Here is a 25,430-nt window from a genome sequence, read left to right as displayed (position 1 = left end):
GAACTTCCTCCTCGAGCTCTTCTCCCATTCTTTTGTGCTCTCAAACGACTAACACGAAATTGCCAGAAAGTTAACATTTGAACTTTGCTGTAATTCTAAACTGGCCTTTCTCCCCCACCGCCCCCCGTACTAACCTTCGGTTTCCCCGTGTGGCGTGTTTTCTGAACGTTCCTGCTTTCGAGCGTGGACCGTGCAGGTGATTTGGGAAAGTGTAGGCAGACCGGAGAAAACGAGCCTGTTTCACAGGAACATCGTCACGGTGAACACTTCTGGAAGCTTAACGAAACTAACCCAGCTGTCCCTTTTTGTTTTTCTTTTTTAATACTCTTCTGTTTTAATTGATAGTAACATAGTTTATGGGTTTGGAGACGTGCATGTCGGTATTTCAGCCCCTCAGACGTTCCTGCAGGTTTGCAACTCGTCCCACCGAGGTAGCCATCACACTCTAGAGCAGGCGCCAGGCGGTCTGCAGCATGGATAGGACATTTCCCAGCAGCGACCCGAGCGGGGTCCCTTGTAACGTAGCCGTCGTCTGCCCCTTGTCTGTGCGGCAAAGAGGCACGCCAAGTCCCTTCTCTCGTGATTCTTGACTGTCCCTCGAGAGCTCAGCTGGACCTCGGGGGGAGTGGCTGCCACCCTCACAGACACAGCCGGACCTCCACGCACGCAGTGCTTACCTGAGACGCAGGCTCACCTAACTTACTGCAGTCTTCTCGACATTGTTATATTACATAGTATGAGACAGTATCAGAAGTAAACACGTAATGACAGTGCATATTAACATTCTTGTAGGAGTGGTTAGACAAGCCGACGCCTCATTTCTACATTTTGTCATTAGCTATTATCTTCAAGTTCCAGTGTATCCTTACAGAAATAAAGCAGCAATATAAATAACTCGTCTCGTCTTTTGATTCTGCCGGTGGAGTTGCCCTGAGGGGACACCCTTGCTCCCAGACCCCCAGTGACCGCTTTCCTTCAAGCACATGCTCTGTTCAGAGCAGTCACGCAGAACAGAGGAATTACAAGCAAGCTGAAGCCTGTAGCACCACTTGCATCCAGTTAAAAACAGCCACCCTCCCCCCGCAGTCTGACCCAAAAGAAGCATCTCCCAGATGGTCACATCCCTTAAAAAGGGCACTGGTTTTCTTGGGCCGGGGACAGGTGGGGTGGGAAGAGAATGACAGCTGAAGGGTGTTGGGCTGTTCACAGCCCCCATTTTGTGGGCTGCCCTCTCCGTGTGCCCTTGGGCCGGCGGGAGAAACCCGCTCCCCCTTGGGGCCATGGCCCAGCCAGCGAGGAGCAGGGGACAGTCTGATGAGTGTCAGAGCCACAGGAATAAAAGCAAAGGGCGGGACCCCCTTCGGAGCTACTCGGACCCGGTTAGCAGGAATTCCAAACCCATCAGCGAGAAACCACAGGTGTTTTTATGAACAGGTGACAGTCCCTTGTGTCTGTTCCCCTAGAGAAACCAGCAGTTAAAGCCACGAAAAGCGTCGGTCTGGTGGTATGGGGTCCCAAGGGAGCAGGGCTTGGTGGGGAATTGACATGCCACCCCTCTGCTTCCCAAGGGAAGCAGGCTAGGTTACTGAAATTGTGGCGAGGGACAGGGCCCGGAGGGGACAAACCTGGGATGTAGGGGGGACTTCACTCAGGACTCCTCTTCAGGGCGAGACCACAGCACACCTCCAGTGCCCTCCACGCCAGTGCACTGTGGGCCTTTGGGCACAGTGGCTGCTTTCCCCACACGCTCCTTCTGGACGGGCCCTCCTCTGCCCATGCCACCCCCGATTCTATGCTTGCCCTCATTCCTGTCACCCTTTGGNCACTGGCTCTACCGTCCCCATTTTCCAGATGAGACCTTTTCAGAGAAGTTAAGAGGTCTACCTAAGGTCACACAGCTAATGAGTGACAAACCGCCAGCCTGTCACTTACGACCAGACATTGCCATAGAAATGATGAGGGCCCCAGGGTAGGAGCAGGGTCTGATGCGTTACAGTGAGACTATCAGGTGTCTGCTCAGTATTTCATTTGAAGAGTGACGCAGGAAGCCTCAGGAGGAAGGAGGGGAGGTGCCTAGTTGGTGACTTTTAATCAAAGGACACTTTCCTTGCTCATAATCAGGGGGATCAGCATATGCAGAATGCACCTGCTCGTGGTTAACAGGGTGGGTTCTGGAACAGACTGCCTGGGTTCAAATCCCAGCTGCTCTGCCATTTGCTGTGCCACTGAGCCCACAGGCGAGGCTGCCTAACCTCTCTGAGCTTGTTTCCTCACCTGTAAAATGACACAATAGTCCTACCTCCCAGAATCACATGCACATTACATGGTAATAATACATATGTTTAATAGGGCGACGGACACCTGGTCAAAGCACTCAGTAACTGTTAGCAGTTATTTTTCTCTCCAGCACCAAAGAGCAGATGACCTACCATACAAGCCACAAGACCCTCCCTCTCGCAGAGCAGGCTGGGGTGTTGGCTCTACAATCAGCCTTGAATTTGAGCATCAGCCCTGCGTCTTCCTAGTTGTACGATGTTAAACGACTACCCATGTCCGCAAATCTGTGTCCTCCTAGAGAAAAGTGAATACCCACCTTTGCAGGGTTTTTAAAAGACGCCTGATAAAGTACCTGGCGATAGGGCACGTGTGAACATAACCAGTTATTACCAGACTTGGGGAACCCCTGGATGTACCCACCCAGGAACCCTGGAACAGGATGGTCAGGGAGGGAGACCAACAGTGGCCTCTCCAGGGCCTGCTTCAGTGAGCCAAGCCCGCAGGGCCCGGGGGCGCCGAGGTGGCCTCAGGGAGGACCCCTGACAGACCGTGGCGGCCAGCCTGCCTCCAAGCTTTTGCTTCCCGGCACTGGCTCCTGCTGCTGCTTCCGCCTCGCCTCCTGATTCTCGGGCTCTTGCCCCAAGGAGTGATCCCACGGGACCAAAAGGGCAGCAGTCCCATGAACATGCACGCAAAGTCACATGGCAAGCTCACGGCCACCTCACCTGAGACTCAGGGCGTCAAGCCCGTCTGCCATCCTCCGCAGCACCCCACACTGCACCCCTGCGGCTGCCAGGGGCCAGGGCCGCTCCAAGGCTGCACGCCTGTGCAAGAAGACACAGGGGTGTGAGACGTGCTCATACGCAGGACCCAGTGGCAGAAGCTGGGGACCCATCCGTCAGGGGCAGGGACACCAAGTGATTACCCAGAGAGGAAAGGAAACTGGAGGCAACCGTGTCCCATAAGAGGCTCGGGCACCAGCCCAGGGCAAGAGGGTGAGGCTACGCTAGCGGCCCCCGTCTTGGAGCTGTAGCCAGGGAGCTTTGACCGCGTTTCGGGTTGTGTGCACACCACCTAACCACCCGGTCAACAGCCCCAGTGGATGTCCACCACCAGGGAACGGTGAGTGGGGGTGGCCGCCACCGGTCTCGGGAGCACCAGCACCTCGCCCCACAGAAACACAACCTAGCAGAACAGCACGAGGTTCAAGACTGGATGGAAACCATAAACACTTCCAGGCCGATGAGAACATCCGCTGGAGCCGTGCACGGGGATGGCGAGGTCCGAGCGGAGGTGCACACAAGGGCCGTCACCGCCCGAGCGCGCAGCAGGCTGAAAAGTGCTAACTGCGCTCCTCACAGCAGGCACCAAAGCGATGCCCCTGAAGGGGCTGAGGCTGGGGGCAGCACGTGCTTCAAGACACAGGTTTGAGGGCTAGATGGACATTCTAGAACCAGGTACAGGTGGTGGTTGTACCACACCATGAATGCACTAAATGCCGCCTCACTGGGACGTGTCATGAGTGTCACCACAGTAAACAGGTGGCCGATAACCCCCAGGCTCAGGCCAAAGTCTGAGCCACCCTCAGCGAGAGTAACAAGCACCAGAAAGGGTGCAGAATTTGAAAATTCACATCTAATGTCCCAGGAGTGGAGCTCTGCCAAGTCACCAGGTGGCTGAAAGGGGGCATCAGAGGACCTGCTTACCTTTTATTGAGCAGCCGTGTGCCCGTGTTCAAAGCAAGGTTGGCATTTGGGGTCACCTTTACACCACGCAGCAGGACGTGTTTTGTTATTGTAATGAAAAGAAAACTTGCTTTATTCGCAAAGTTTATTTCCCCGAGCACACACCTGAACGAGAGAGTAACAGTGTTCCCACGCGTGATACTTGTGCAGAAAAACCCCGGAAACCCATTTGTTAGGATGACCGTCTCTGCATTCTTTATGAAAGAGCTAGTGTACAGTTTGCAAATCTAAGGCACCGAGCTCCGATCTGGAACACTGGTACAGTACACTGAACGGCAAAGAACTAAGGAACCAGAAAGAGTAATTCTTTCCTTTTACTAATCCAAGACTAGTGGCTACAAAGGAACATGGGCCTGCTTGAAACTTTGTGATTCACCACAAAACTCATCAGCAGTAGGACAACTACTATGCATTCAAGTTTTAGCTGATGGTTTAAGCACACAGGAAGGCATCCATCCCTCTGTGTGCGTGTGTGCACGTACATGCAAACGTGTGTGAGCATGTGTACGCATGTGCTTATCTATCAGGGCGACCAAAGAACGGCACTGCTCTTGTACTCACTTGTGGCCAGAAGCTTGGAAAGGACAAGCAAGTCCGGCTCCACGTGCCAGGGCTGAGTGCAGCCCGGAGGCAGGGCGGGAGGGCATGAGGAGACGACGACGGGGCGCCACGGTCAACTGGGGGGAGGACACGTGTCCCACTGCACACCAGCCACACGGTGCTGCAGGCACGATCCAAACAGTTTTTGGAAATACATCCCACCGTGCATGTCAAGAGGTAACACTGATGAGCACGAAAAGTGCTAAACTGTCCCCAGGTGACACTTGCTAGGACCCCTGGCATCTGGGGACACTGGGGCCTCTGTATTCAGGTGACAGTGAGTTCAAGGCATATGTAGCAGTAACATGGGACTTATCACTACATTCTGCAACCTCCCATTTATTAGAAACCATCTAAGCAAAGCTCTCGTGAGCAATCCTGAGGTCCTCGCACCCCCCATTAAGTCCTCTATGAGACTGAATGTCAGCTTTGAATTGTTAAAGTAATGGAACTGTTAAACAGAATAAACAAAATATTTTGAGAGAGAAAATTACTCCTTGGTTTAGAAACTCAAGAGTTACCATCTCATAAAGGTGCCTGGGGTATGCACTCACACACACACACCGGCTGGAAAACAAGAACAAGACAGTGGAGGTTTCTAGAGACAAAAACAAACCTTTACTCAGAACCTTTGGTGTGGGCAAGAACCAAGATGGTATGTGCATCTTCTGAGACGTGTGTTAAGGTGACTGACATTTCTCTCTTTCTTTGATGGTCATTTTCTTGGCCAGGTTCAAGTCAGAGGCAGAAAAATTTGGGGAAATGGGGCTAGTGATTGAAATCCAGAGTGGGGGATGACTCTTCCTCTGGGCTGCACGAGGTTTACGTATCTGACCAGAGGGAAAAAGAAAAGAAAAATGAGTAGAGAGGACGCTGCCCTCGCAGCCACTGAGCCTCAGCCTCCCTTCAGGGTGGGCGCCGGGACCCTTGCCAACTGGCTCTCCAACCCAAGCTGCTGACACACTGGTGCCCTTATAATAAATGTTCCCCATGACCCCAACCCACAAATAGGCCCAACCTGCCTCTTGGTTTCAGAGACAGCTTCTTAAGAAAAGCAAAGGTCTTTTGGTTTTGGAAATTCAAGGTGAGAGAGAGACTAATTCCAAAGGCCTCACTAACCCTCTGCCCTAAATGATTATACCTGGATGCTGTAAAGCAGCTCATGGCTTGGGGGCTGAAAAGAACCTATTTGATACATCTGATAGGAAATTCAGGGCATAAAAACTAAAATCAAGTTATTTACCCCTCTCAAAGCCAACTTTTAAAGTTTTTTTTAAGTGTATTTATTTATTTTGAGAGAGAAAAAGTACAAGTGGGGGAGGGGCAGAGAGAAAGAGAAGCAGAGGGAAAGAGGATCCCAAGCAGGCTCTACACTATCAGTGCAGAACTGGACACGGGGCTTGAACCCACAAATCGGGAGATCATGACCTGAATCAAAGTCCGACGCTTAACCAACTAAGCCACCCAGGCGCCCCAGCTTAATGGAAGACTCTTTGAGGTCAACCTGGTGTTTGGATCCACCACGGTCTCCCCTCTCACCTCCGAAGTTACAGGGTGCCAAGAAGGCCCTGGAAAAGCCAGAAGCAGGAGGATTCATGGCCAACTGCCTTTCAAACCATGTGAAGACAGGATGAGGCCTTACCCAATAGAGGAGGTGCACATTTGTTTTCATTGTCATCTAAAGGCATCTGGGGACTTTGATGGAATGTGATGGAACCTTTTGGGTGGTATTTTCAGCTATCAGGAGGGATACTGAACATGAGTGACTCTGCCTCATTTCTAATGTCAACAAACTTGTCACAGACCCACTCCTGTGCCCCTGGCTATGAACTCTTGTTAGGTCCCGCCGTGTTGCTGGTTTCACTTGCCTTTCTGGTTTTTGCTGCTCGGCTGCTTATTCTTTTGCTGGACGATCTGGAAAGAGACGTTTGGGTTAGAATCCGGACTGTCCCAGAACCAAGGCTTTGTCCTGAAAGAAGCTTTATCCTTTAATTAACTTCTAAGAAATGCCTTGGAAGTAACATAACCTTCAGAACCCGGGAGCGGGAAGGCTGGACGGTGCCCTGGAGATCAAGGAGACACGATGGTTTCCAAACTGTGCCCCACAAAGTCCTAGGGCTCAACGAACACTATGCAGGGCTAAGAGCAGATGAGCCCGCGGGGATCCAGCAGCCCCTGTCCCCACTTCACCGTAGCCTGGGACACAACCAAGGTGGCGGAGCAAGGACAGACGTGGCTTTCCCAGCTCCAGGGCTTGTGCCGGCCCATGACCGCGCCTCTCAGCCTGTCGTGTTCCCACGGGCCCTGGAGGTTCGTGTCTCTTCAGGCAATTCCCCACAGAGCCTTCCCTTCCAAGAATCGATTCCCACTCTTCCAACCAAACTTCTGACCCTCAGTTTCCCCATATGTAAAATGACATCAATACTGAACTCAGAGTTGCAATGAGAAATAGGCAACATAAGACGCCTGGTACGCAGCAGTCACTCAGTGCCCGCCCTTCCCTGATTTTATGAGAAAATGCTAACCAGTGTGCACAGAAGCACAGCTTAGAGCCAGATATATCTGGTTTGAATGTGGGCTCTGCCCTTAAAAGGTGGGATGTTGGGCAAATAAGACCTGTAAATCTCTCCGTGCCTCAGTTTCCTCATCTGTAAAAGTGAAGATGATAACCCTTACCTAGCAAGGTTGCTGTGGGGATTACTTTGTTTCTGGAAGTCCCTGACACAGTGCTCGGTGCAAACTAAGAGCTCAGGCACTAATCTCGTGTAGGACGCCCACCAAGTTTATTCTGATAGGCTCACTGAGTGACTCACCTGGTACCCTTCGCCTGAGTCAAAGGGTCTTTTGCACTTTTTTGTCTGAAGGTTTTCATGTCGCCATTAAAAAATGTTTTTGTCTCTCTATGGACTTGGCCAGAAGTGGCGTCTAAAAACACCAGCTTGGGAGTGTTCTTCTTCGTGTTTTTAAAATGTGTTTTGAATATTGTGGATGAATCCATGCCATTTATAAAGGCTTGGAAAAAGAAAGGAAGAAGATTAAAACTGGAGGTGCAACAACACAGACAACAAGAGGCAAAGGCTGTGATCCTGCTGGGCCAGAGTGTGGCTGGCTGTGTGGAGGCCGGAGGAGGAGCTACACAGCACTTGTCTGGGGTGTAAGCTGTACCTGGGGCCTGCACCTGCTCTGGCCTCAAAGAACAAGGGGGCCACCTCTCAGGACCTTGTCTCTTTCCTCTGCTGGGTGAGACCGGCCAGCGGGCAGCTGGCTTCTTACCCCTCCTCCTGACTGCCGACCTAGCCAATCCCGCCTTTTTAGTCTCGATTCTGGCGCTACCTCTACCTTCAGCTTTTCTCGGCGCCCTAGGTGGACCCTACACGTGGCCCTGCTCGTTCTTCTCACCGTATTCAGGCCGGCCAGCTTGCGGCAGGGTCACCGTCCGCTCCTAGGTCTGTCTCCCCAAAGGCTCTCCTGGGGGCCATGTCTCCTCCTGTCTGTATCCCTGGTACCCAGAACACCTGCATGCTCACAGCCACTTGTGAGGTAAAACGTGGACGACAGTGTTTTCTCAAGTTCCTAGCACTGCTGCCATAACGTGGTTCCTACTCAGAAGGGAATCGGCCGTCCATTTCGGGGAACACTCAGATCGGGACAGGAATCATATTTCTCTCAGGGAGGTGGAAAGTGACATTCCACCTGCCATCGGGCATGGATGCCGCGCAAGGCCCTGAGCTGTGAAACGCTCACAGTCCTCACGTTCAGTTAAGAGCTCCCACCTACGGTGTAACGGCACAGCCAGCAAAAGGAGCACGGTCGCTGCGGGCATGGCCTTCAGTGAGAGTTCCCTGTGTGTCCGAGGCACCGCGCGCCTTACTCCACTGCGGTCTCGGGCGACACCAGGACAACAGTAGCTTCCCCTTTTTCAGGTAGGAAAACTGAGTACAGAGAGGTTCAGTACGTTGCCCGAAGCCACACAGCTCAGCAGCAGAGAAGCCCCTGGGCTGAACCCAGGCAGTTTGACTCCTAAGTGCTGATGACTAGAACGCAAAAGCGGCCAGCAAACCTGATGGCTGCAGGTCGTCGAAGGCATCGCTCTCGCTTTCAGACTCGTCTTCGTCGTCTGCCTCGTCCTCGTCGTACGTGCGGTCGCTGAGCGCTTCTGCAGCCTGCAGGGAGGGAAGACGTCACAGCCACATCTACTCCTCTCTTATCCTGACTTGGTTATTTCAAAGAAAACAGGTTTCATGCTGGACTGACTGCTGCTGAATTTCAATTAAAAGATAAAAAATCTAAACTCTTTGGCTCCAAAGACTACAGGAGGCAGAACAGGTGGCCCCAGCTGTGTCTTTCAGTTAGGGAAAGACACTCCAGAATGAAAGCGTCCCCGGAGTGGGAGCCGAGGAACGACACTTCGGGCTGGCACGTGGCCTCTGTGGGCTCAAAGTCCTAACGAAGCCAAGGGAGAGACGCCTGATTAGTGGCTTTAAAAAGTTCTTGGCTGCTGCCAGAGCCAGTGGGCTAAATGACCTTTCAGCTGGTGACTCCCCGTACTTTCCAGAAATGACATTTCTATTCTGAAAGTTCAGGATATGAGTGACCACGCTGGGGGACTGTACCCAGCCACGGGATGCCTCACAAGACAGGACGCTGGGGTACGGAGACAGACCCCAAAAAGCACTTCCCATAAATGGGAAAAAAATGCTGAATCTGAGGTAAAATGAACTTCTGTTCACCAAAAGGCATTCTGAGAGTATGAGGCCAACTACAGCAATGCCTACACATGACAGGGCTCATAACCAGAGCAGGTAAAAACTCCCACACATCAGCAAGAAAGAGGCCAGCCGCCAAACAGAAACATGGGCGAGGGACTTGATAAGGCACTTCACCAAAGCAGATCTTCAAATGGCCAAAAAGCAGATGAAAAGTCACTGGACTCCATTAATCATCAAAAAATATTAATAGATTCGACAGTGTGCAAATTAAGAACTTCTATCCAGGAGAAGAGAGCATTAAGACAAGCCATAAATAAATAAACCAGGAGAAGGAAGATATATGCAGTCCACAGAAGCAAGAAAGTAGTGGCATCCACAACATTTTAAGAACTACAAGCAGGTGAGAAAAAGACAAATCGACCCAAAAGTTTTGGGCAAAGACCTGAATAAGCATCTCACACAAGAAAAAACATGACAGCTAACTAAAGACAGGAGGCTAACTAAAGACAGGAGAACATGCTCAACCTCTTTAATATTTAATCAGAGACATGCGAGTGTGATGCTTTAATTACCACCAGACTGGCAAGAACGAGAAAGTCGGCAAGAAGGTGAAGCAACAGGAATTCTTAGGCATCGCTGGCAGGAATGCATAGACTACCTGTGAGGTATTTGAATATGTCTTTCTCGTCCGCTTCATAATTTCCTCAATTCTCTATTTAAAGGAAAATAAAAATTCAAACACGAAAACAGATTAAAAACAAAACAGTGGTCCTAAGGAAGTTGCCTGCTTTGTTTCCCACAAGTGGATGGTATCGATGGCTGTTCCCAAGCCACAGACTCAGCAGACGGGAGACCCTACGGCGGCAGCCAGAACCCTTCTTCCAATCCTGGTTTCAGTCAGCCCAGAAAACGTTGTGAGTGGTAGTAGCTGCACTAGCTATCCTAACACACAGATCCAATGGCTTCTCACTCCAAAATTTGTAGACTCAGACATCCATTACTTAAACTACGCATGTATTACTGCAAACCAGTGAGGATTTTTTAATGCACTTTAGTCTGAAGAGACCACGACTGAAGCAGGTATTAACGAAAAGACTGCACCCCACTGATGTGACACTACCCAAAGTTTCTTGCTGGAAAGAGCACACAGACAGGAGGGAAATTTCCCCCTGATGCACACTTCCTTCCCTGAAGGTGAGGAGAGCTGTAGCTCTCTGGCCTCCTCAGGGCAACCTCCATCTCCCAACAGAGACGCCTTGCAGCCTGGGCAGGGGCCTTCTCTGCTCCCAGATGAGCCAACTGAGTTGCACAAAGGGAGGCCCTACCTTACGAACAGCCTGCGTGTTGCGTTGGCCCTCCAGAGAAGGCTGCACCCTTCTGCTTCCCTTGCTGGAGCTGTCTTAATTTCCAGCCCAGTTTAGAAGAAACTAACTTCCATCAACCCCTCCCAGTGATTGGAGTGATTCTGTTCAAATGAGCTTTGTTTCCAAAAGAGGTCGGTGACTATAGAGGTGTCACTGTACTACTGGTCACCAGTGGTCCATGATGGAGAGGTATGGTAAGAGGAGACCCTTGTATGCAGGAAGGGCGAGATCCTTGGATAAGAGAGTTCTAGTGGGAAAACCACCAGAGGCTATCGTACCACTCATTTGTGATTTTGAACAACACGTTTTGATATTATGTCCCCAACATTTTTTCAAAAACAACCAAACCCCCAAAACAGAAACAGTACCTTTTTTCTTTCTAATCTCTCCTGCAAATTCTGTAACATAATTCTCTCGTGCTCCTTCTTCCGTTCATCGGCCTCCTCCTGGGCTTTTATTTTGGCGTCCCCCTTCTAGAAAATTTGTATAAAAATACCATTTTGATCTCAATGAGTGATAACCGAGAACATCAGTTGAAAAAGTTAAACAGTAAACTGTTACCTGGCAGAAAAGAATGTAACCTTTTGACTGATAGTGCCTACACACACAACCTTCATGAATTGTCAGTTTTCAAAGCATTAGCTAAAATGCACAAAACGAGGCTATTATTTTGAGAACTTAAAAGCCAAGTCAGTGCCCTCCAGGGCCTCGGGGTTAGCATTACAGTGGTTGCCAGGCCACTATAGCTCCACCAACAGAGCAACAGGAGTTGGAAGTCTTATACCTTCCAAAAGCACTGAGAGGGTCCTTAAAGGTAGCTTCTGGAGGAATTCAAATGCACACAATTACTTATGTAACATATACCTGATTTTACTAAGGGATACACTAAAAATGGAATATAAAGTAGGCTATGTGAATAATTCAAATTGAGTACAGTCTGAGCTCAGTTGTGGATTTATTTACCTGGTGATTTGAATTTGCAAGGCCGAAACATTCTCACTGGAGAATTGGAGGACTTTATTCTTTTCTGATTTTTTGTTAAAGTTTTATTTTGAGAGAGGGCATGCACTTGAGTGGGGGAGGGGCAGAGAGACAGGGAGAGAGAGAATACCAAGCAGGCTCCACGCTGTCAGCATACAGCCGGACAGAAGACTCGATCTCATGAACTGTGAGATCAGGACCTGAGCTGAAATCCAGAGTCAGACACTTTGGGGCAACTGGCTGGCTCAGTCAGTTGAGCGTCCAACTTGGGCTCAGGTCGTGATCTCGCGGTTTGTGGATTCGAGACCCCCGTCGGGCTCTGTGCTAACACCTAGCTCAGAGCCTGGAGCCTGTTTCGCATTGTGTCTCCCTCTGTCTCTGACCCTCCCCTGCTCACGCTGTCTCTCTCTCTCAGAAATAAATAAAACATTAAAAAGAATTTAAAAAAAGAGTCGGATACAACTGACTGAGCCACCTAGGCGCCCCACGGAGGACTTTAAACTTCTAGAGGTATGTGTAAAGTTTATCGTCTCTATTGGAAGTGCATGTGGCGTGCAGCAGGGAGTGTAGCCACAGAATGCACGGTTAGAAAAACTCACATAAGACACTGAATCTGTGAGCAATTTGATTTCCTGAAACCAAGCTGCAATGTTGTTTACATAGACAAAATAAAAAACTACTAATCTATAATTCGCTGCTTTTGGCTTCTGTTTCACTTAGAAACTATTCTAGGATTTTGCCAAGGGTGGCCAAGAATGAGCCGCAGCAGCCCTGGGTAACAGCTCGACTACAAGGGAAAACTGCAGCCGGCCAGGCCTGCATGTGTTCCTCTCCTTTCTTGGAGAATATGCCTTGGGTTTCAACTGAAGTTTAGAATCTGTCAACCCCTGATAAAGTGGGGACACAGCAAACCTGTAGCAGCCCTGTCTTGTCTTCTGGATCTGGACATTCTTTCTTTTTGATTTCATTCTCTCTCTCTCCATCTTCAAGTTTTAAGAACTCTTCTCCTTGGGTTTCCACTTCTTTCTCTGTCATTTCCGTCACTTTCCTGATGACACAATATTTAAACAACTCTTAGTATTTGTCTCGGTCTCTGCCATAGAGAGGTCGCAGTAGCACATGTTTTTCAGTCACCTCTGTGCCCAACATGGGGCTTGAACTCCTGACCCTGAAATTAAGAGTCACATGCTCCACCGACTGAGCCAGCCAGGTGACCCTGTACCTGCATTTTGACAGTGAAACTAGTTGTGTATAGGAACACAACTTACATTTTTACACTAGATTCGCTACATTTTCTGTTGTTACTGCACAAAATTTGCACAATTTCACCCTTTTTAAGTGTGGGGAACTAGCTCTTGGGAGTAGAAAGATTTCTATCAATTAATGGCCTACTCTGCATTTTAAACCGAGAGAAAGAATGACACTTAACTATTTTAGACACATGGGACCCTCCAAAAGGCCTTATTTACACACGTGTAATTTAAAGGAGGGTCTGGAGGTACCCAGGGGAAAGCCCCATCCGCGGTGACAGGCATGAATTTAACATTTAAAATTAAATGTATGTATTTAACATTTAAAATGTTAAACTAGCTTTGTTTACATGAAGCAATGATTGATGTTCTTCCAGTTAACAGTTTTTGCTATTCACAACATCTCCTTCTCCTTTCTTCCAAACTCATTTAAAGTACATTGAAAGCATGTGACTGCATTTCAAATATACTTAAAAACAACTCAGGACTGTAGTTATTCTTTGCAGGCAGTAGACAGAGGTTTCTATTCCAGGGCCCTAGATCAAGTGAGCTTCAAGAGTGAGGGCTGGGGCACTTGGGTGGCTCAGTCAGTTGACCATCTGACTCTTTCTTTTGGCTCAGGTCATGATCCCAGGTCATGGGATCGAGCCCCACATTAGGCTCAGCATGGATTCAGCAAGGATTCTCTCTCTTCCTTCCTCCCTCCCTCTGCCCTTCTCCCCTCTTGCGCTCTAAGACTGAGGGCAAAGAAACCTTGAGATGGAGTCAAAATGAACACAATTGTACATGAGGCTTGCTGCCCACAGGAAAGCCTGCCAGCAATGAGAGAGGAGATTCGGGTTGTCACAAAGGTCACTGGAAAGCACCCCTAGCAAAACATGCAGAAGTACACTTTCCAGGTTTACACATTCCAAAGTTACAAAAGACTTCTGAAACAAAGGGGCGGGCACCAGTGAATGACAACAGGAACTGTCTGGTGTGATCACCCAGGTGTTCCTGCTGAGATACAGGACCCTGACACAAGTTCTGGTCTCCTTAGGCATCTTTACCGAGCAACTTAATGACACATGACACACGGATACTAAGGACAACTATTCTCTCTGTCTACACACCAGTGGCCTCCCTGCTGGAGAGCTTCCCACATTTGTTCCGAAGGCAAGGAATCACTTCTGATTCATGGTAAAGAAAAAGTCAGTTACTCGTTGATCATTTATAATCCATCTAACCCGACAGTACATTCTGTCTCTCAAAATCTGGGCCCCAGCCATAAAGGATCATATAGAAAAAGCGGGTGTGTGGGGCGCCTGGGTGGCTTAGTCGGTTAAGCGTCCGACTTTCGCTTAGGTCATGATCTCACGGTTCGTGGGTTCGGGCCCCGCGTCGGGCTCTGTGCTGACTGCCGGCTCAGAGCCTGGAGACTGTTTCAGTCTGTGACTCCCTCTCTCTCTGACCCTCCCCTGCTCACGCTGTCTCTCTCTTTCTCTCCTAGAAATAAATAAAAAATATTAAAAAAAAAAAGAAAAAGCAGGTGTGTGCCGACCTTTCCTCTGTTTCCTTTTGTAGTCTTTCTTCTTTTTCTTTTTGTTCACGAGCAAGGCGCCGTTTCTCTGCCAAAATTTTTGTAGCCTCCTCAGCATTTAGTGACCCTGGTGTGCTCTTACTACCAGCATCTAATTGAAATCAACATGTGAAACAGTTAGCTTAGGGAACTTCACACCTCTAGGCCCAATAAAGAGGTGCAAGACAAGCAACAACATTAAAAACCCAAACAATACATGCATGGTCCAAACTTTATCAATAACAAGCAATCTATGAGTGATTACAGAACAGATTTCATTCAAAACCCCAATCCCATTCCCAAAAACAGAAGTAGCAATCTGTTTCTTTTTAACATCTACTTATAGGAAAAAGGATTAAGACACATTGAACACAGAGGACGACAAACTTAGGCTCGGTCTCTATGAGGCATACAAATACTTGACTAAACAAGAACATACCCAGCATACGTTTTGAAATTTATGCTCAATTTTTACTAAATAATTACTGCTTAAATGAACGTTGGGAATAGTATACTATTTGACTGGTCACAAAGTGGCTAACTACATAACCAAAGAAACCAAGACTATCAGTAAAATAAGGTGCCCACACGGGGCCATTACATGTTGAAAGTTTCAGTCCACGTGATAACTATTTTAAATTAATCACATATTGCCTGGATGGCTCAGTCAGTGAAGCATCTGACTCTTGATTTCAGCTCAGGTCAAGATCTCACGGTTCATGGGTTCAAGCCCCGCATTGGGCTCTGTGCTGACAGCTCAGAGCCTGGAGCCTGCTTCAGATTCTGTGTCTCCCTCTCTCTGCCCCTCCCCTGCTCATGCTGTCTCTCTCTCTCTCTCTCTCTCTCAAAAATAAATAAAACATTGAAAAAATTTCAATAAATAAATGACATGAACATGAGGATATTAAGACATCAGGAATGAATAATTTGCAATAAAATTATTATTCCTGTCATAAAGAAATCACTGTGGAATTCCTTCAAAAAGCAAAATTGACTAGTGTACTTAAAATGAAGTAATGTCAAAAAAAAATAGAATCAAATAAAGTAACGTCTACAGACATGTCACAGACAAAATGCCAATATGGGACTTTTAGGAACCCACATACTGCTCAGACATGTCATGGTCTATGTATGGAAATGGACCTTCAGCTCCCAACGGAAATCCACTTAGCCACAAATGGCCAAATGTGCTCTCTCCAAAGATGGACAATACCTTTGGGCCATTCACAGAACGATTCACTATCAGAGCTGGAAGGGACCCCTAGAAATCACCTAGAGCAACGCACTCATCCAATCGGTACTTTTAACACTGGTTCCAAAAATGGACTTTCCGTAACAACAAGGTGGTGGGGGTAAGAAGCTCTGGCAAGGAAAGTGAGCAGTGTGCCAATGACTGGTTAAATTCTCTTCATAGAAAGAAAGCTTACTCCCTAAAGTTCTCAGAATTGGAGAATAAAACAAAGGTGACTGTTCCTGAACTACCTTAAGGTTTTTCCGTGTTGCCAAAATAAACTTCTCAGTGAAGAAACTTACCTTCACAGATTATCTGTTTTTGGCTCACAGCTTCGGAGCTACTAGTGGTTTTAGAAACGGCTTCTCTTTTCTTTCCAAGAGTACCTAATACCTTTTGTGCAAGTAAGTTACGCGGAACAGGAATTCCTTTATGACAGAGAGAAGGCTGTGATTGTTTCGACATGACAGGTGAAGGTGATGGGGGGCGATTCTTCTGCATTTGCCTGCTGGGAAAAAGTAACCATTAATGGGGGAAGTCGGATACAGTTTTGTAGTAGATATGTGCACAAACTAAATGCATTAGTTTCCAATGTGCCATTTCATAAAATATAATGTCTTGATACTAGGAGATACTTTCTAACAGAGGTTAAGTCCATTTTTGAAGATTTTTTTCTATTTACATTACGATGCATACTACCATTATTTCCTTTATGAAACACTGATGTGGCATGCATCCTGGTAAAATACCTATCAGGAACAGCTGTAATTAAGCTACTTACTTAACACTGATGGGAGAGGGCGGGCGCCACCCACTTGCAGGAGAAGATGGCCATTTATAACATGGTATGTGTGACGATGGGCGCTTCTTGGTACTAGGGTTGGAGGCCTGTTTGTCCATTTCTGGTTTCTGAACGGAGCAATACAATCAGATTAAGAAATTAGCATTTACCTTTCTGCAGCGGGCTTTCCTTTTTAAGATTAACATACCCTAAATATAATACAATTTTAGCTCCTTAAACTCATTTTTTTCAAGCATGAGAATTAGACACAGATTATGTTCTTCTGGACTAACAATTCAGATTACAAATTTCAAGAAGTTCACAGAAATAATTTTAAAAAAATCTTTCCCTTCAAAACCTGATTCTATCTCTAAATCCTAATTAAAGGTTTGTAATATTTCTTCTTGAACTTTTCTTCAGTTTAGAAACAGTTCCTATAACAGTTATACATACTCCTTTCTGCAATATTCCAGCTTTGAGGGGAAACTGGTACAATGACTATCAGAATTTTAAATCATTAAAGTGACCTATCCTATCTAATTTTATTGCAGAATACTATCTAAGAACTTATGTTGTGAAACTCAGCCTATCATGACCTACACAACTAAATATAAAGACTTTAACAGAAAATGTGTCAATAAAAGGCACGTAATAAACCTGTGAAGGGTCTCACTTTCACCCTGGACGATGTCTGCACGCTCACCTCCAGGGACGCTTCAGGGGGCGCTCCCGTGCTCTCTTTGGGTAGGGCTTCCACACTAGCCTCGGGGGATGACACAGCACTGGCCTTGGGAGAGGCCTCCCCGCTGGCTTCGGATGACACCTGTATGCTCACATCGGGGGAGGCATCCGTGCTCATCTCGAGAGATGAGTCCATGCTCACCTCGGGGGATGGGTCCACGCTCCCCTCGAGGGACATGTCCACACTCACTTCTGGTGACGTTTCCACACTCTCCGGAAATGCTTCCACACCTGCTTGAAGTGATGCGTCCACGCTCTCTTCAGGTGATCCTTCCATGCTTGCCTGGGGGGTTGCTTCATTCACCTCGGGGGCCACCTCCACGTTCGCCTCAGGGACCACTTCCACATTCACGTTGGAGGCCACTTCCACGCCTGCACTCACCTTGGGGGGCGCTTCCACCTTTACCTTAGGGGGTGCTTCTACATCTGCCTTGGGGGGCACTTCCACCTCTGTCTTACAGGGCGCTTCCACCTCTGCCTTGCGGGGCGCTTCCACCTCTGCCTTGGGGGGCGCTTCCACCTCTGCCTTGGGGGGCGCTTCCACCTCTGCCTTGCGGGGCGCTTCCACCTCTGCCTTGGGGGACGCTTCCACCTTCACCTTGGGGGGTGCTTCCACCTTCGCCTTGGGGGGCCCCTCCATTCTCTCCTTGGGGACAGCTTCACCCTCTGCCTTGGGGAGTGCCCCCACATTCTCCTGGGGAGGCACAGCCATTGCTGACTTGCGAAGCACTATGGTATTCTTCAATTCATCACTGCTATGGCTACGCAAGGGCATGTTCACATACTGTAGTACAGGATAACGACTGCCTGTAGGTGAATGAGGACAAAATGAGACTCCATACACTTAGCAACCTGACAAGACAGAAACATGCCATGTTAGCAGTATGAGAACAGGAAGAGAGAAAAGAGACCGTGTTTATTAGGAAACTGCAGGGATTACGCCCAACATAGAAGCATTTAGTGAAGTGGATCACAGACACAGGACAGAAGCACGACAAAGCTGGTACTTCAGAAGTGCCACCATAAAGAGGCATTGTGAAAGCAACTGTCTACTACAGATCTCTACACTAAATATTTATTCCTTATATAATAAAGTAAATATCGTTTAAAAACTTTTTAAGTCNAACGAGAAGAGAACCCCAAGCGTGGCTCCAACTTACGAACTGTGAGATCAAGACCTGAGCTGAACTGAAATCAAGAGTCAGATGCTTTAACCAGGGCCACCCAGGTGCCCCGAAAAGAAAATATTTTTTAAAAAGTATTTGGTGGTAGCTTTCTTAAGACTTGGTAAATCTGTCACTTCCTCTTTAAATTTAGTTGGTAAACTTTAATGATCTCATCAAATAATCAAAATAGAACAAATTACCAAAGACTGACTACTCATGAACAAAGAAATGTGACTAAATTAAATGCTTTTAGTCCCTTGTTTTGGTGGAAAAAGTATTTTATTTGCAGATCTGTATATACCTCAATAGTCACGTTATTTAACACTGACAGTTCTAGATAATACATTAAACGTAATAACTAGATTTTTACTTTTTTTTGGCTTTTTCATGTTTATTCACCTTTGAGACAGAGCGTGAGTGGGGGAGGGGCAGAGAGAGAGAGAGAGAGGGAAACACAGAAAGCAAAACAGGCTCCGAANCTGCAAGTGAGAAAATCCATAAGCCTAAAGATTGGTCTTACTTTTAAAAAAAGTTGGGTGAAGTAGGAAACTTTCTCCCTTGATATTATAAATTTCCAGATACTTTTAACATCCAGTACTTTTTACAGGGCCTGTGACACATTTAAGCACAAGTCAAGAAACCCACAGAGCTTTTAAAAACTTAGNCAGAGCCTGGAGCCTGTTTCAGATTCTGTACCTCCCTCTCTCTCTGACCCTCCCCTGCTCACGCTGTCTCTTTCTCTCTCAGAAATGAATAAAAACATTTTAAAAAAATAAAAAAAAAATCTTTATGGGGCACCTGGGTGGCTCAGCCAGTTAAGCGTCTGACTTCGGCTCATGTTACGATCTCAGAGCTTGTGAGTTCAAGCTCCGCATCGGGCTCTGTGCTGATAGCTCAGAGCCGGGAGCCTGCTTCACATTCTGTGTCTCCCTCCTTCATTGCCCCTACCCTGCTCACACTCTGTCTCTCTCTCTCTCAACAATAAACAATAAAAAAATTTTTCTTTAAATCTTTAAAAAAAATCATTTAAAAGTTTAACAACCACCACTACAATTACCTATCTCATCCTATAAATTACCTGTTACCCAGATAACTAATGTTGAGTAAAATCAACATTTGGAAACTCAAATCAAAACTAACTAATGTTGGGTAAAATCAGTCATGTGGAAACTACTGATTCAATTTATTTTTATGCCTTACTGCAACAAATTAAATGATACAACCTGCTTTTTAAGTACAAATACTGATACTTTCTGCCCTATGCCTGTTACCTGGGGTTTCTTTTCCAGGGACCGACAAGGAAACAGCACTTTTGCTCCTGGCCATTGATGCTTTCGTTGGGATGAGCAGGCGACTGATTAAGTTATTCTCTCGAACACTGGTATACTGGTGACGAACTGAATGAGAACAGACATAGTCAGGGTCTCACAAATAAATGCAAAGCAACAAAGAGCAATGTGAACTGCTGCAAATGAGAACTGGCCCAGCCTGAAAGTAGAGACAACGAGAGCAACACATACAGAACGGGACTGAACACTGCTACCAGATGAGACTGCCTTGCTGGGAAAGAGAGCACCTGAATACAGGAGCAAAGGCCCCAGCACACATAATAACCCCACTGAAGACATTTACATAGCATACTTAATAGCATCCTAGCCAATATTCAGAGTCTCTACAGAGGAACTTGCATATGGAAGAAAAACCTGTACATGACAAAATAACTTTGACATGGATCCCTACCGGTATCTGCCACTGACAGTCCTACTCTGGTCAGATTCATTGCCAAAAGCTCCAAGGGAGTGACAGAATTCTTTTGTTAAAAAATGCATCTTCTGGGGCGCCTGGGTGGCTCAGTCAGTTAAGCGTCCAACTTCGGCTCAGGTCATGATCACACGGTTTGTGGGTTTGAGCCCCGTGTCAGGCTCTGTGCTGACGGCTAGCTCAGAGCCTGGAGCCTAATTCGGATTCTGTATCTCCCTCTCTCTCTGACCCTCCCCTGCTCACGCTATGTCTCTCTCTCTCTCAGGAATAAATAAAACATTTAAAAAAGTAAAAAACAACAAAAAAATGCATCTTCTAAATTTCTTGCTCCAATGAATTTTTATGCTCATAAATATCCCTGTGACAATGGCATTTGTTATCACAGGATTTGACCCTGATCAACAAACTGGAGAGTATTCTATAAGTGAATGGTTTGGTAGAAACAAAAATCAACAATCGTGTTTGACAGAAAAAAAGGGGTAGAAAGGTATTATAAAGCAACTACTTTAAATAAAGAGGTACTTCAGTAAGAAGTATGAAATTTTTGTACCATAATCAGCAGTGAAAACATGCACATAGGTTGGATGTGAGTAATGCTATGAAGCACCAAAGCAAAGCTTTCCAGTTCAAATTATGGTCAATACTTAGAACTTCTAAACACAAACTCCTGAAATATTTGAAGAGAATCAAGTCCTCCAACACAAATCTCTATCTAAGCCAACATTCTATGGGGCACCTGGGTGACTCAGTTGGTTGAGCATACGACTTTGGCTCAGGTCATGATCTCACAGTCAGTGAGTTCAAGCCCAGCATTGGGCTCTGTGCTGACAGCTCAGAGACTGAAGCCTGCTTCGGATTCTGTCTCCCTCTCTCTCTGCCCGTAACCTATTCATCATGTTCTGTTCTCTCTGCTCTCAAAAATGAATAAACGTTAAGAAAAATTTAAACCAACACTCTATGATCTAGTCCCTCGGCTTCATTATAGACGTCCTGCTCAATTGATGGCAGAATTACATATTTCGTTTAAAGACAGAATCTTAGCTTCAGCCAAATGTTAAAGAAGGGATATTTCGGCTTCCAATTTTAAGAACAACTTCTCAAGGAACCAAATGTTGACATAGATAGATCTCTTTTAAGCCACTATTTAAGACTGGTACTTAGGGGCACCTGGGTGACTCAGCTGGTTAAGCGTCCGACTCCGGCTCAGGTCATGATCTCATGGTTGGTGAGTTCAAGCCTCGCGTTGGGGCTCTGTGCCAACAGCTCAGATCCTGGAGCCTGCTTCAGATTTCGTGTCTTCCTCTCTCTGCCCTTCCCCCTGCTCATGCTCTGTTTCTCATTCTCAGAAATAAATATTTAAAAAAATTAAAAACAAAATAGCTAACCACCTGGTTTCTCTCCAACTTTTTCTGTTTCCATAGGTGACTGCAGTTTGCTACATCTTCTATTCAAAGATGAACTTCTCTTTTCTGGTTTTTCTGGAGATCAAAGGCAAAGGACAATTATTTTTTTACACATTATTTAACTGTATTATTTCAGGAGTCAATTCCTCTTTTCAAACATTTTTTATCTTCTCTACTCTTGCCTATAAGAATTTATTTAAATTTTAAATCTTATGTAGAGATTCTATATCCCCAAACTTAAAACTAATTTACTCTAAGTTATCTGAAATAAAAGTATTTAGGAAAAAAAAACAGTAAAAATTAAGAGGAAAATGTCTAATACTACCTGACAAGATCAACATTCCCAAATTAGAAACATACAACATTTTAAATTGTAGGCACAGCCCATGACATCTGTTACTAAGGTAATGTATACTTTAGTTAGAACGAACATGGCTTTAAACTTTTTAAAAATGATCGTTAACATTTGGCATAGATGTCGCAATTTTAGCAACCTAATGAAAAATGTGCTTTGTGTAGACACTTTTCCATTTCACTTGAAATGTTCTGGCTCAGAATACTGAGAAGTGTCTGTTTAAAGAATAACTGCTTGGGTCGCCTGGGTGGCTCAGTCAATTAACCATCCGACTCCTGGTTTTGGCTCAGGTCATCATCTCACAGCTCGTGGATTTGGGCCCTGCATCGCTCAGAGCCTAGAGCCGGCTTCATATTCTGTGTCTCCCTCTCTCTCTGCCCCTCCCCTGCTTGTGCTCTGTCTCTCTCTCTTCAAAAATAAACATTAAAAAAAAATTTAAGAATAACCTCTCTTTTGGGAACCTGTAAACTAAATTGGGGACCTGTACATATTGACAACGTAGCATCATTTGACAATTCTTCATCTGATAATGTAACTGAACAGCATGAACCAGTGTAATTGATTCAATCATGTGATTAAATCACATATCCTTTATTATCATATGGTAAGAAATGACAAGATAGTGTGAACAGTTATTATGAGTCAGCAAGTAGCAGAAGAAAAAGAGATAATTTGAGTCAGCCAAGCTTTAAAACAGGGCTATTTAAAACATTACAGGTTATTAGATTATGAACTTAATTTAAGTTTGAAATGTTCACCTCTCTGGATCAAACAGGTCAATGTGAAGAGATTTTACAAAGGTAAGCCACCACCAATATGGATTTTATTTTCCCTGGCATTATTAATCACAGTATTATTCATCATGTCAGAGTGTGCAATATACTGTACCTTTAAGTAAGTAATTTCACAAAAGTATCTTCCACACACACCTTCTTGTATTAAAAACTAGCAAAGAAATCATTTAAAAAGTTACTTGGAATTGTTCCTTCAGTGCGATTTAACTAATTATCTTGAAAGTCATCACCTGTTCTTCCTTACAAGTCTCACTGTTACAGCAAGTAGACCTATTATTGAAAGCATACTAGTGTTTGCGCATCATATTAAAAATGTCATGTGTCTGTGGAAGAAATATTTGCTAACTCCTCAAAGCAATTAGATAGTAAAACAGAGTCAATGCTTGTGAAACAATTAAGATATATCAAAATGAAAGTATATGGCACTGCAATGAACGTTATCTAATTTTTCTAAAGGACTGAACTGGGGAGTAATAAATTAATTTTATTATATGACAAGGAAGGTACTAAAGAAAACCTTCCCACATTAATCTACAGATGAACCCAAGCTACACATAAGTGCTCTTGGAAAACCTATCGAGGGTTAGGGTGTTGAGTGCATTAACTTTTGTTAGACCATTATGAGAGAAAATATGATAACCACAGACTGACAAACAAAAGATCTCTCAAGCTCGGGGTTGGATATTATGAGTCCTGAAAGCACAAATAACATAATGTAAGTATGAACAAAACAAAAATCCTTTTCAACATTTTAAAATTGTAATATTTGGATAAAAATGGAAGTTTTTCCCACTAGGTTAACTACTGCTACAATTAATTATACTTTAATGAGATCCAGAATCTTTTTGCTGCACTGGAATTTTATAGCATTGCTCAAAAATAGGTCAAGGTATCTAATAAAGCAAAGATTTTAAATTCAAACCATAATTATGCCTTTTTTAAATTCATAAGGCACAAAAGTGGGAACAATATGGAATATGATTGCCATGTCTTTTTCCTGCCAAAGTCACTTCTGTTTCTGTCACTGGCNATTGACACACTCAGATAAAGGTTTTTTTTTAAAAGGAACACTAATTGAAAGGGCAAACACCAGAAACAAAAGGTATTTGAAGGAGTCATAGTAGATAACTTTGTTTTCTTTTAAAGACCACCACCTTAGCACTGCGAAGAATTTTTAAATGGAGCTCAGAAATGCTTCTCTCATTAAACACGGGTATCACTGTATTTGCTTTGGAGGAAAACACAAGCTTCTTATTGAAATGTACAATTTCAACATCATGATCCATCTACCAAATGGCCAAAATATAAACCACAAACAAGCATGATAGAGTGAAAAGCACTGAATTTCCTGGGGTCTTAACTATAAAACCAGGAAGGAAGGTAATTATACTTGCCTGTCAAGTTTACAAGGTTGTCATGCATTACCAAATATGAAATAAGGGAAGCAGATCAACCTAGACAGGACTATATATGCTAACATTTTCCTTAAATAAGGTGATACTCATGAAACTTAATGGGAACTGAATGACTAGTTTCATTTACTTGTTTGGTAGAATATGAATTATTTCACAACAAATTATTATGACAACTTATCGGCAATGTCTTTTGGTCAAAATATGTTTTAGTTTGGGCTACCTGAGCCCAACAAAGGCATCTGATGATTCACAGGCAAATCATGAAATAAGGATTAATACTGATGAAATCCAAAACAGTAATGACCATTGCTATCTACTGTAAAACAAAGTGGTGCTCTTCTGAAATATACCTAAATGTTCTACAGCCTAAAAGATCAGTGGTACTGTAAAAAAAACACATGATGAATTTATTTCATTGGTTTAAAGTTCAGTGGAGTACATGAAATAACTACTTACTTTTAGCAACAGAATTCTGAAGACCTGCTGATGACACAGGCATTTGTTTATGTAAACCGGAAATCTCTTGTTCGAGTTTTTCAGAAGATACAGAACGTTTATTAGCTGAGAAAAGAGATAATATTTACTGTACTCATATTTAAAGGAAGCTTCATTAGCTAAAAAAAAAGTGGGTTCCCAATGGATTTCATGGAGTATAAATGTGCATTAATTAGGTGCACAAGCTCATGGTCTTTCCTAATAAATGATAGAAATTTAAGTTTTATAAAACTGTAACATTATGCCCATTTATAGGAAAATTTACAGTTCCCTCAATAGCAAATGGTGCAGACAACGTATTTTTAAAATATGCATTGGATAAAGTTGTATAAAGCTTTATTATTAATCATTTTTACAGATTACAAATTTAAATGGTAAGATTTAGGATATAAGGGGTAAAATGATAATGAAATTTCTTTTGCAATCTTATATGACACAAATTTAAATATAAGATTATTGTGCACACCAAAGAGTACAGGGCAGTATTTTCATTTAAGATACAAAGTTCAAAACCTTGTTGTAAAGCAACCTTGTAGCAATAGCCAATATCCAAACATGAACCTGAATGAACTTCAAGTTTAACAGTTGTATTAATTACCATTTTTAGTCTCAGGGTTCACGGCTGTAGAGCCTTCCCATGACCATCTTTTTTGACGATGATCAACACGGTTGCTCCGTTCCAGTGTACGGTAGACAACAGCTTTGAATCTCTCCTATTAAACACCAACAGAGTTTTACGTATTATAAAACCATCCCATCACCAAATTTTTGTATCAAGCAAAGCTTTCAGAGAAATCAGTTTGA

General features: G+C 45.0%; 1 protein-coding gene across 5 annotated transcripts in view; it reads right to left on the bottom strand.

Annotated features, from left to right (window-relative positions):
- Window positions 1–5,217: 5,217 nt before the first annotated feature.
- Window positions 5,218–25,430, bottom strand: part of MAP7D3 (MAP7 domain containing 3) — a 55,000-nt gene continuing 34,787 nt past the window's right edge. Inside the window, exons 6-21 of one of the 5 annotated variants that reach the window (XM_077774078.1) lie at window positions 25,225–25,339; window positions 24,588–24,692; window positions 21,553–21,642; window positions 19,675–19,800; window positions 17,428–18,044; window positions 17,200–17,319; window positions 16,497–16,624; window positions 16,018–16,223; window positions 14,467–14,596; window positions 12,589–12,724; window positions 11,064–11,168; window positions 9,990–10,043; window positions 8,683–8,785; window positions 7,436–7,634; window positions 6,491–6,536; window positions 5,218–5,452 (exon numbers count right to left, since the gene is read on the bottom strand). In XM_077774078.1, the coding sequence (XP_077630204.1) occupies window positions 5,303–5,452; window positions 6,491–6,536; window positions 7,436–7,634; window positions 8,683–8,785; window positions 9,990–10,043; window positions 11,064–11,168; window positions 12,589–12,724; window positions 14,467–14,596; window positions 16,018–16,223; window positions 16,497–16,624; window positions 17,200–17,319; window positions 17,428–18,044; window positions 19,675–19,800; window positions 21,553–21,642; window positions 24,588–24,692; window positions 25,225–25,339 (2,430 nt within the window). In that variant the 3' untranslated portion in view covers window positions 5,218–5,302. Of the gene's footprint in view, window positions 5,453–6,490; window positions 6,537–7,435; window positions 7,635–8,682; window positions 8,786–9,989; window positions 10,044–11,063; window positions 11,169–12,588; window positions 12,725–14,466; window positions 14,597–16,017; window positions 16,224–16,496; window positions 16,625–17,199; window positions 18,045–19,674; window positions 19,801–21,552; window positions 21,643–24,587; window positions 24,693–25,224; window positions 25,340–25,430 lie in introns of all 5 variants that reach the window. The other 4 variants (XM_077774050.1, XM_077774059.1, XM_077774068.1 and 1 more) reach the window with 4 other exon arrangements.

Source organism: Crocuta crocuta, unplaced genomic scaffold, assembly GCF_008692635.1.
Source record: "Crocuta crocuta isolate KB4526 unplaced genomic scaffold, BGI_CrCroc_1.0 scaffold241, whole genome shotgun sequence".
In the NCBI taxonomy this organism is placed as follows: Eukaryota; Metazoa; Chordata; class Mammalia; order Carnivora; family Hyaenidae; genus Crocuta; species Crocuta crocuta.
Note: the sequence above shows the minus strand (reverse complement) of the source record. Positions and strands in the feature narration are given on the sequence as shown.